The 10,128-nt window shown below is 41.9% G+C and overlaps 1 protein-coding gene across 1 annotated transcript; it reads left to right on the top strand.

Moving 5' to 3' along the window:
- The first annotated feature begins 5,784 nt into the window (after positions 1–5,784).
- Positions 5,785–9,820, top strand: LOC124648474 (cysteine proteinase inhibitor-like). Its single transcript, XM_047188236.1, is given in 3 exon segments — positions 5,785–5,952; positions 9,612–9,644; positions 9,647–9,820. Coding segments are annotated over 3 exon segments (375 nt in total).
- The last annotated feature ends 308 nt before the right edge of the window (positions 9,821–10,128 follow it).

Genomic DNA, 10,128 nt, shown 5'->3' on the forward strand with positions numbered 1-10,128 from the left:
AACAGGCCAGGACTGAGTTAGTGGACAATACCATCAAAAATTCAATCATATGTCGCACTACTAAGCCACCATGATCCCGTTGTCTCATGCCATCACACAACATGATCACAGTGACATCCTATTCTACCGGAAAACAAACACAACGAGCAAGCTGGAAACATTCATCAGGCTGCTTGGCTTATTTTTCCTAACAGAATGACACTAATCTAGAGGAAGAATCAGACTAACGTAAACACACTATAGACACTGCTCCAGCCACCTCGATCCACCGTGGATTACCCGTTGTGTAATGAACCTGCATGTAAAACAAGGATACCGTTCTACGACAAAACTGAAGAGTGAGGACAAATATAACTCAAAACTGAAGAAATAGAAGTGGAGAATTCAAGCTAAAAAATGGAAATAATATTTAGGAACTGAAAAAATGTAAAATGTGAACGAACTGACGAACAAATCATGAACATGAACTTACAAAATGATCATGAAAAAATGAACTGAACGAAGAGTAGAAAAACAGAAAGAAAGAAGAAATAAGAGAATAAGAAAATATAGCAACATTTTGACCGAACACTTCAGCTGAAGAAAGAAGAAAGAAAGGCCGAAGATAAAGGCCGAAGAAAGCAACATATGACTGAAAAAAGAAAAGCCAAAGATTTAGTGACTGAAGAATTGAGGAACTTTGAGGCAATAAGATACTGAGAGATGACTAACGAAAATTGACTGGAAAACATGTAGATAATAAAGTCCGAAGAAAGTAACAAGAAAGAGAGGAACAAGACTACGAGTCTTAAGAACAACGAAAAAAGAAACAACTACACTACACTCTTAAGAACAAGACCGAAGACCGAGAGGATCGAGAAAGAACAAAATAACTCGAACTGGGCAGCTGCAAACTGGATGATCAAAAAATGAAAAATGAAGAATAAATAATGAAGGATAGGATTGAGAACTGCTGAAAGGACCTGAACATCAGCAGGAACTAAAGAAGAACCGGGACTGAAGAATGACTGAGAGAAAATAAAAGAAATGAACAACAGAAATGATATTCAAACTGAAAGACTAAAGAATGGGGAAAAACTGAGATTGGAAGAGTAACATACTGAGCTAATAAGATGGACTAAGAGAATGCAAAACTGAGAAATGAACATTGACAGAGCTAATTAAGATTGACTGAAAGACTACAAGACTGAACTAATAAGATATACTAAGAAATTGCATGACAGAGGTAATTAAGAGGACTGAAAGAATACTTGACTGAGCTAATACGATAGACTGAAAGAGAGAGGCCTAAGCAAATAAATTGAATGAGCTAATTAAGATGGACCGAAAGACCACAAAACTGAGGACTAATGGAATTAAAGATAGCAATAATAAAATACTGAACAAATGACAAACTAACTAGCAAAAGAAAGAGGGACTGATAGCTGAAAAACAAAGGCTAATTGAGAAACTAAGACGCTGCGAAACTGAGAGTCTGAGGGATTGCAGGAATGAATAACTAATGAACAGAAGAATGAAGATAACAGAGTGATTGAAAAAAAAAATAGAGAAAACAATGGAGCACATAGCTAACTGCACCGACAAATTGCAGTGAATTAAAAGATCATCTACCGCACCCCACAGGAAAAACCCAAAATTCAACAAAACCAGTAACAAAAATGGACAACAAACAACATGAGCACCAGCCAAAGCACCACCAAAACACCTACAAGATACAAGATTAAAAAACAAGATCCATGTTGCCTCATAGTGATCATATACATATTGTTGAATAGTGACAACCTGCTCTTCAACATACTCAACAAGAATAAACAAAAGTAGTTCTCCAGCGTTACTGTTAACAACCTCTGTGAACCGATAAGGCATACTTCATCAAAAAATGTTCCAAGGAGAACAAGGATCTTGAGCATTGAAACTCCTAAAAGGGAAAAAAAAATGGTAACACTATCCTCCTGTAAAAGAAACAAAATACTCAACACGAGCATCTAGTAGCTGAATAGTGACAACCTATGCTCACAACCTACACAAATATCAATAATAATAAACGTGTGGAACTGACCCACAATCAACAACAATCACCTAAGTGACAAAAACATACATCACGAAAAAATTATGCTGAAACCACAGAAGTAAAACCTAACTTATTCAAGCTGTGAGCACACTAGAAGACATGAAAAATTAGCTCAAGCAAAGTAACAATAACATACCCTGAAAATTAACTAAACCCTAATATAATGAGACGATCTTACCCATACCTGAAATCTGAAGTTCAGATGGAACTCACACAAACAGAGAACACAAAACAGATGACCCTAATATGAACACTAATCCAACTTGAGCGAGCTCGGTCACCTCCTCAACATGAAACCATAGAGCTTGGCGTCCTACTCCCCACAGCAACCTCCGCCTTTAACACATCACTCTACATGCTTACCATAATGGTGAAGCGAATGGCGGCATCGGGTCTCCAACTACAGCATCAATGCTACCTCATACAAAAATTCGAGCTACCCACAAGGCACAAAATTATCATTGACTACGCAGATCTGGCGCCAACAAGGCACAAAAATTATATCCTTCAAGGCACGGATCGAGCTACCCACAAGGCACTGAATCATCACTGGCTGCCCAAAATGAAAGCGCGTATGATCGAGCTAGAGATAAACTGAAATCAGAGGACACCGATGTAGAACAAAAAGCAGGAATCGGGAGTACCCGTCTCGCAAGCAGCAGCACTATCTTCGAAGGTTGCGAATCGCTGGTCTCTCCGGCACGGATCGAACAACCTCCCGACCCACAGCGCTCCCCGACGCCCCCTGCCGATGCCGCCCGAGCAGGCTGCGGAGACACCTGTGCCTTCCAAGGCGGTGGCGGCTGCCTGCGAAAGCACCACTCCCTACGTCGCTGGCCGCACCGGCTGAGGGGTTGCCGCTGAACTCTCCACCATGGCGCGTGCTTGCTCCCCTTCTCTCCTGAAATAAAGAAAAGACCCCAAAAAGGTACGTTGACTAAGCCCAAACCAAAAACAAAAAAAAAACAGACACAACACGCGGAGATTTGTGACAGAAGACACATATCGGACGCTCCAAAAAATAGCTGTTCACCAATTGCCGGGGCGGTTTTAGCTACACATCCATGAACCCCACAGTGTGTTTTTGACCTGTTTAGGTCATTAGCGTGTGGGAGAAACATGTAATGTATTCGCTCGTCTCCTTAGTTTAAAGAAACATGATCAACCTATTATTTAGTTTTCGTTAAATAGTATTTTTCTACTGCTTGGTTAGCATAAAAAATAACAAAACATTTTATGTTACGTTGTGGTGTTATTTGTTAGCCGGTTCAGCCTCTATTTTTTTTTTTTTTTGAAGAACTTCAGCTTCTATTTTTATAAACAACTACATTTAATGTAAATCAAAAAAATTGGCAAATGTTATGTGAGTATTTTTTTTTCAATACATTGGCCCTTGGAAGGATTATTCTTTGAACTGAATTACTTCAATGCAAATCACAAGCCTTTATTTGTTCGAAATGGGGAAAAACACCCCAGCCTCTGCATCGATAAGATGCATACGACCTTTATTACTTTTATTGGAGCAATCACAAGCCTTTATGGATTAACTTATGGTACTTGCATAAATTGAAATGCATGCATATACATGCTTCCACATATATTTTTGTATTCTTAAATATCTTGGTGGAAGCTTGTAATGTGTACGGTCTAACAAATGTCGTGATCGATAATTCTAGTGTAGACTAGGTAGAAAAGTGCGGCTTTCTAACTATGAACAAACCTTATTGTGAAGGTAGATAAAGTAAGGTGGCATAATTATACATTACAACACCTGAATTAAGGTGGCACGATTATTGAGTACCAGTAAAATGGAACCACCATGGCCCTCTCACAACGATTTGACATTTGGAGTCGTCCGATCTTGTGAACAAACGGTTTAGATCACCCTAACCTTTCCACAACATCTGTTAGAACTCTTTCGATGCTTTACCACACTAAACGGTCAATCCAACATGTATGGGATTCTACTCCGCAGGCCGGCCTATGTCATGTGGTTAATCGGGCTAACCTGAGCTTGCGACCTTTGATCCTTTGATCGGGCCAACGTGGGCTTTACCATGAGGAGAGGGTTTGCTCATAGGCCAACTGTGGTGTGTTCATACCGAAGAAAAGATTTGTGCGTGTCTCCTCCTCGCATTCCATCCCTCCCGATCTGTAAGTAAGAAGACGGCGGAGCGGCGACGCAATGAGATGAAAGGCGAGTCGACAACGCTTCGGCCACCCCTTCGGCAACCAGCCTCTCTTTCCCTTCTTCAGCCCGATGATATTTCCAACCTGACAAGCAGTCGGTCGAAAAGAAGACGGATATGGTGATCTGCAGCTGCAGCCTGCAGGGCCTGGCGGGTGGCGGCATGCGCTGGCCGCTGGCGATCTGGCCAGTCTTGGGCGAGGCCGAGCGGAGCGAGAGGCGATCGCCGGATGAAGGATCGAGAGGCATCGAGGCGATTGGTTCGGGAGATACACGGAGGCAGAGGCCGAGCGAGAGGCGATCGGTTCGACAGCTTCTTTGATTCTTTCCGTGTCTTTCCGTCCATTCCCGTCCTGGCCTCTTTTCTTTCCGTTCCCGCATGGTCCTTTTGCCCTTTCTCACATTTTTTTCCAGCACAAAGGTATATAATAGAGATGTGCTGATGGGGCCCTGCCCAGGCAGTGGCCCATAGACGTTGCCCATGGTCGCCTAGGGCCAGAGCCGGCCCTGGCTGGGTGCCCAGATACTCGCCGCTCTACGTCGGGTTTTTACATGTATCTTGGAGATAATTTGAACAGCTGGTCGTCTCGCCGCAAGACAATGGTTTTTTGTTCTAGTGTTGTAGCTGTGTTGTTTCTACGGCTGCCGCGGAATCCTGCTGGGTTCGGCAACTCATGCAGGAGCTACATCGTCCTATCGAGATTGCTACCATCGTGTATTGTGACAATGTCAGCGCTGTTTATTTCTCAGCAAATCCAGTTCATCATCGACGCACCAAATACATTGAGCTTGATATTTATTTTGTTCGGGAGAAGGTGGTTGTCGGCGTTGTTCGTGTATTACATGTTCCATCTACATTACCGTGTGCTTACATTTTCACCAAGGGTCTACCTACCATTCTGTTCAAAGAGAAGGAGGCGGCCGGCCATCATCTTGTAGTACACTCCAAGGAACCTAGCTAAATATGCTTTCTATACGTGTAATGTGCAATTGTATTTGTGTATTAATATATGAGAGAGGCCGAGGCATTGCGATCACGCATCCCGGATCATATCGCGAATTTCAACAATAACAACGGATTTGTCAGGTGCTCTTGATAAAAGTTTCTAGCAGTCCATTTCGATATTCATTTGCTTGTCAATACGGTGCCATCAGAGATAGCAGCTTCCCAGTCTGCAAGGATCGATCTCAACTTCTTCAGCATCTGCGCACTTTCCACGGACAAGCGAGGCAGTAAAAAATCGCCCCCCTAGCATAATCTGTTGTCAATGTTTCGTTTCTGCCAGGAAATTAGGTAGAATGGCAACATCTTATTATTGGGCTAGTTTACAGAATACCTTTTCCCCGTATTTGAGGCTTCATACTTTGAGCAAAAGAATTCCACTGGTGCCTTCACAAGAATAGCATGGTCAACAAAATAAATTTCTTCACATGTCAATGAATTTGCGTCGATTGTCCCACGTGGAGTATAGCGGCGATATATATTGTGGAGGTCGTGCTGGGCGAGCTGGTCTTCGGCCGCCCCATGGAGGACGAGCACGAGGACGTGCCGCACCACACCCACAGTCACGACAGCGACGACCGGCATGAGCCGCGGTGCGGTGGCGTGGTCACCATGCCGCCGGGATACGAGGACCACCCCGAGGCCGTCGACCTCGCGCGCTTCGCCGTCGACGAGCACAACAGGAAGACTGTAAGACATATATCGATCCAATCCAATCTACATGCACACGCCTCGGAATTTTTATCGGAACTAGTGAGATTGTGTGATAATGAAACTCAACCAATTTTGTTAGTTGGAGATTTTAATATCCTTCGTAGACCAGAAGAGAAGAGCAATGATAGTTTTAACCCTAGGTGGCCTTTTATGTTTAATGCCATTACTGAAAATTTGAATCTAAGGGAGATTGTGCTCTCGGGTAGGCAATTCACATGGGCTAGTAGAAGGGCTAATCCTACTTTCGAAAAACTTGATCGGGTTCTCACGAGTGTGGAGTGGGAACAGAAATTTTCTTTGGTTTCGGTTAGGGCTCTTACTCGGGCCGGATCAGATCATACCCCTCTTCTAATTGATTCGGGCAATCATGCTCGTATTGGGAATAAAGCGAGATTTTCTTTTGAGCTTTCTTGGTTCGAACAAGAGGGTTTTTATGATATGGTTAAAAGGGAATGGGCGGCGGTCTCCGCTGGAAAATCACCAATTGTAACTTGGCAGAATAAAATAAGACATTTACGGAGATTTTTACGTGGCTGGGCAAAGAATTTAAGTGGAAAGTATAAGAAGGAGAAGGAAAGGTTGCTTAATATAATAGATTTCCTAGATATTCAGGCTGAGTCTTGTCCTCTAGATGATGTGGAAAGGGCTGAATTGAGGAAGGCAAATGAACAATTAAATAAGCTTAGGAGAGATGAAGAGACGAAATGGGCACAAAGAGCTAAAATAAAACATATACAGGAGGGGGGTAATAATACGAAGTATTTTCATCTAATTGCTAATGGAAAACATAGAAAGAAGAAAATTTTCCAACTTGAACAGGAAGAAGGGACCATTGTCGGCGATGACAATTTAAAAGTTTTTATTACTGAATATTATAAGAAGCTCTTCGGAGCACCTGATGAGAATTCTTTCACCTTGATGGAGGATCGCAATGATGATATCCCACAGTTGTCTGTTCAGGAAAATGAGCTTCTATCACAAATTTTTACAGAGGATGAAGTTTTTAATGCCATCAACCAGATGGAACACAATAAATCACCAGGACCTGATGGCTTTCCAGCGGAGTTTTATCAAAGATTTTGGAATGTAATTAAAGGGGATTTGATGGCCATGTTTGGACACTTCCAAAATGGTGGCTTCCCCCTTTTTAAATTAAACTTTGGGATTATTACGTTGCTTCCCAAGAAAGAAAACGCCGTCCAAATTCAACAGTATAGACCTATTTGTCTGTTAAATGTCAGCTTCAAAATGTTCACTAAAGTAGCTACTAACCGGGTGTCAGATGTTGCACACACGGTAGTGAGACCATCCCAAACTGCTTTCATGCCGGGTAGACATATTTTAGAAGGCGTAGTGGTGTTACATGAAACGATTCATGAATTACATAGTAAAAAGCTGGATGGAGTCCTTTTCAAAATTGATTTTGAGAAGGCATATGATAAGGTAAAATGGCCTTTCCTCCAGCAGGTACTTCGGATGAAGGGATTTAATAACGTTTGGTGTGAGCGTATTAGAAGTTTCGTAGAGAGGGGTAGTGTGGGGATTAAGGTCAATGATGATGTGGGCCATAACTTCCAAACACGAAAAGGATTGAGGCAGGGGGATCCGTTATCACCTATCCTTTTTAATATTGTTGCCGATATGTTGGCTATTTTGATAGCTAGGGCTAAGGAGGAGGGTCAGGTTGGAAGCCTCATTCCACATCTTGTCGAGGGAGGGGTTTCAGTTTTGCAGTACGCTGATGATACCATTTTGTTTATGGAACACGACTTAGTTAAGGCTGTTAATATGAAACTCATTCTTCGTATTTTTGAGCAATTATCTGGTCTTAAAATTAATTTTTATAAGAGCGAGCTGTTTTGTTTCGGTAAAGCTACAGACTTTGAGCATCAATATAAAACTATCTTTGGGTGTACATCTGGGACTTTACCTCTACGTTACTTAGGGGTTCCTATACACTACAGACGACTTCGTAATTCTGAATGGAATCCGATGGAGAACCGTTTTGCCTCAAAATTAGGATGCTGGAAAGGAAAAATGTTGTCCTATGGGGATCGCTTAGTGCTTGTAAATTCTGTTCTTACGAGCCTACCTATGTTTATGTTATCTTTCCTAGAAATTCCTAAAGGGGTACGCAAGAGACTTGATTATTATCGTTCTCGGTTTTTTTGGCAAGAGGAGAATGATAAGAAGAAGTATAGATTATCTCAATGGAATATAGTTTGCAGGCCTAAGGATCAGGGAGGTTTGGGAATTGAGGTGCTTGAATTGAAAAACTTATGTCTTTTAAGCAAATGGCTTTTCAAATTGCTGCAGGAGGAAGGGATGTGGCAACAATTACTTCACAATAAATATATCAAAAACAAAACGTTGGCTCAGGTAGAGGCTAAACCCACAGATTCACCTTTTTGGAAGGGGCTTATGCGGGTTAAACCGGAGTTCTTTAAGAGGGGAGGTTCAAAGTCGGTAATGGTCTATCAGTGAGGTTTTGGGAGGATACTTGGCTGGGTAATTGTCCTCTAGCTTTACAATATCCATCTTTATATAATATTGTCCAACGGAAAAATGAGTTGGTTTCTACGGTATTAGCAAATACACCGCTGAATATTGGTTTTAGACGAATTTTTAATGATTATAAATACAATTTGTGGTTACACTTATGTCAGAGGCTTATGTCTATTCATCTTTCTAATGAACCGGATACGTTTGTTTGGAACCTAAATGAATCTGGTATATTTTCTGTTAAATCTATGTACCTTGATCTTATGAATGGCCATACAAGATTTTTACGGAAATACTTATGGAAGATTAAGGTTCCTCTAAAAATTAAGATTTTCATGTGGTTCTTAAGTAATAGAGTATTGCTTACTAAGGATAATTTGGCAAAGAGGAAATGGACTGGATGTCAAAAATGTTGTTTTTGTAATAATGATGAAACTGTTGATCATCTATTTCTTCATTGTCCTTTTGCGAAGATTGTTTGGAGAATGATATTTTTTACATATAATATTCCACCTCCTTCCAATATAACTAATATGTTTGGTAATTGGCTAAATGGAGTGAATAAGAAGGATAAAACATATATTCGAATTGGTGTTTCGGCAATTTGTTGGTCGATTTGGACTAGCCGGAATGATATCATCTTTAATAAACAAAAGGGTACAAATTTTTTGCATGTTATTCTTCGTGCGGCGCATTAGATACAACTATGGGCATATTTGCTCCTGGCGGACCAGCGGGATACCATGGTTTCTGGATGCAACCGGCTCCTGGAGGTCACTCAGGATTGCTATTTCCGGGCTACTGGATGGCGGCACATTAGCAGAATTCTAGATGGATAGTTTTTGCACACTTTCCATCTACAGATGTTTTGTTTTAATATCTTTAGTTCTATTCGGCTACCAGTCTATCTTTATGTAATAAGTACTTGACATTGGCGTTTTATTTAATAAATAGCTGTGTGCATCGATTGATGCAGAGGCCGGGGCTATGCTCCCATATCAAAAAAAAAAAAAAATGCACACGCCTCGATCGATCGATGACTTCTCTAGTTTAGTTGGCCGTCTGATCGATCGATCGAGATGATGCGTTCAATCGGCTGATCTGCTCGTGCATGCGTACGTGTACGGGTGCAGAACGCGGCGGTGGAGTTCTAGAGGCTGCTGAAGGTGTGAGGCATCAGATGGTGGCCGGGAGCTTGCACTACTTCACCATCGAGGCCAAGGAAGGGGATGCCAGGAAGCTGTACAAGGCCATCGTGTGGGAGAGCGCGTGGGAGAAGTATAGGGGCCTCGAGGACTTCAAGCCCGTCGGGGACACCACACTCTACCAACGCCTCAGGTAATTCACTCAGACGATCCAAACTCGAAACGACTATACTGTCCTACTATTTTCAGTGTTCACTAGCTAGTACTCCAGTACTCCACAACGCACATACGCACAGAGAAATGTGCAGTGTCGATTGCCGGTTCACCACAACGCATACCATACACAGACGAGTCGATCGAGCAGTTGTAGCTGAACAGAGCAGTGTCTTTGTAATTGCCATGCTAGCTAGTAGCTACGAAACAGAGGAAAACTTCAGATTTCTTGGACCGCGACTAGCACAATTGCTTCATCATTTTTTTTTCTTTTTTCGAAATGGGGAGTTTA

Source organism: Lolium rigidum, chromosome 4, assembly GCF_022539505.1.
Source record: "Lolium rigidum isolate FL_2022 chromosome 4, APGP_CSIRO_Lrig_0.1, whole genome shotgun sequence".
NCBI classification, from domain to species: Eukaryota; Viridiplantae; Streptophyta; class Magnoliopsida; order Poales; family Poaceae; genus Lolium; species Lolium rigidum.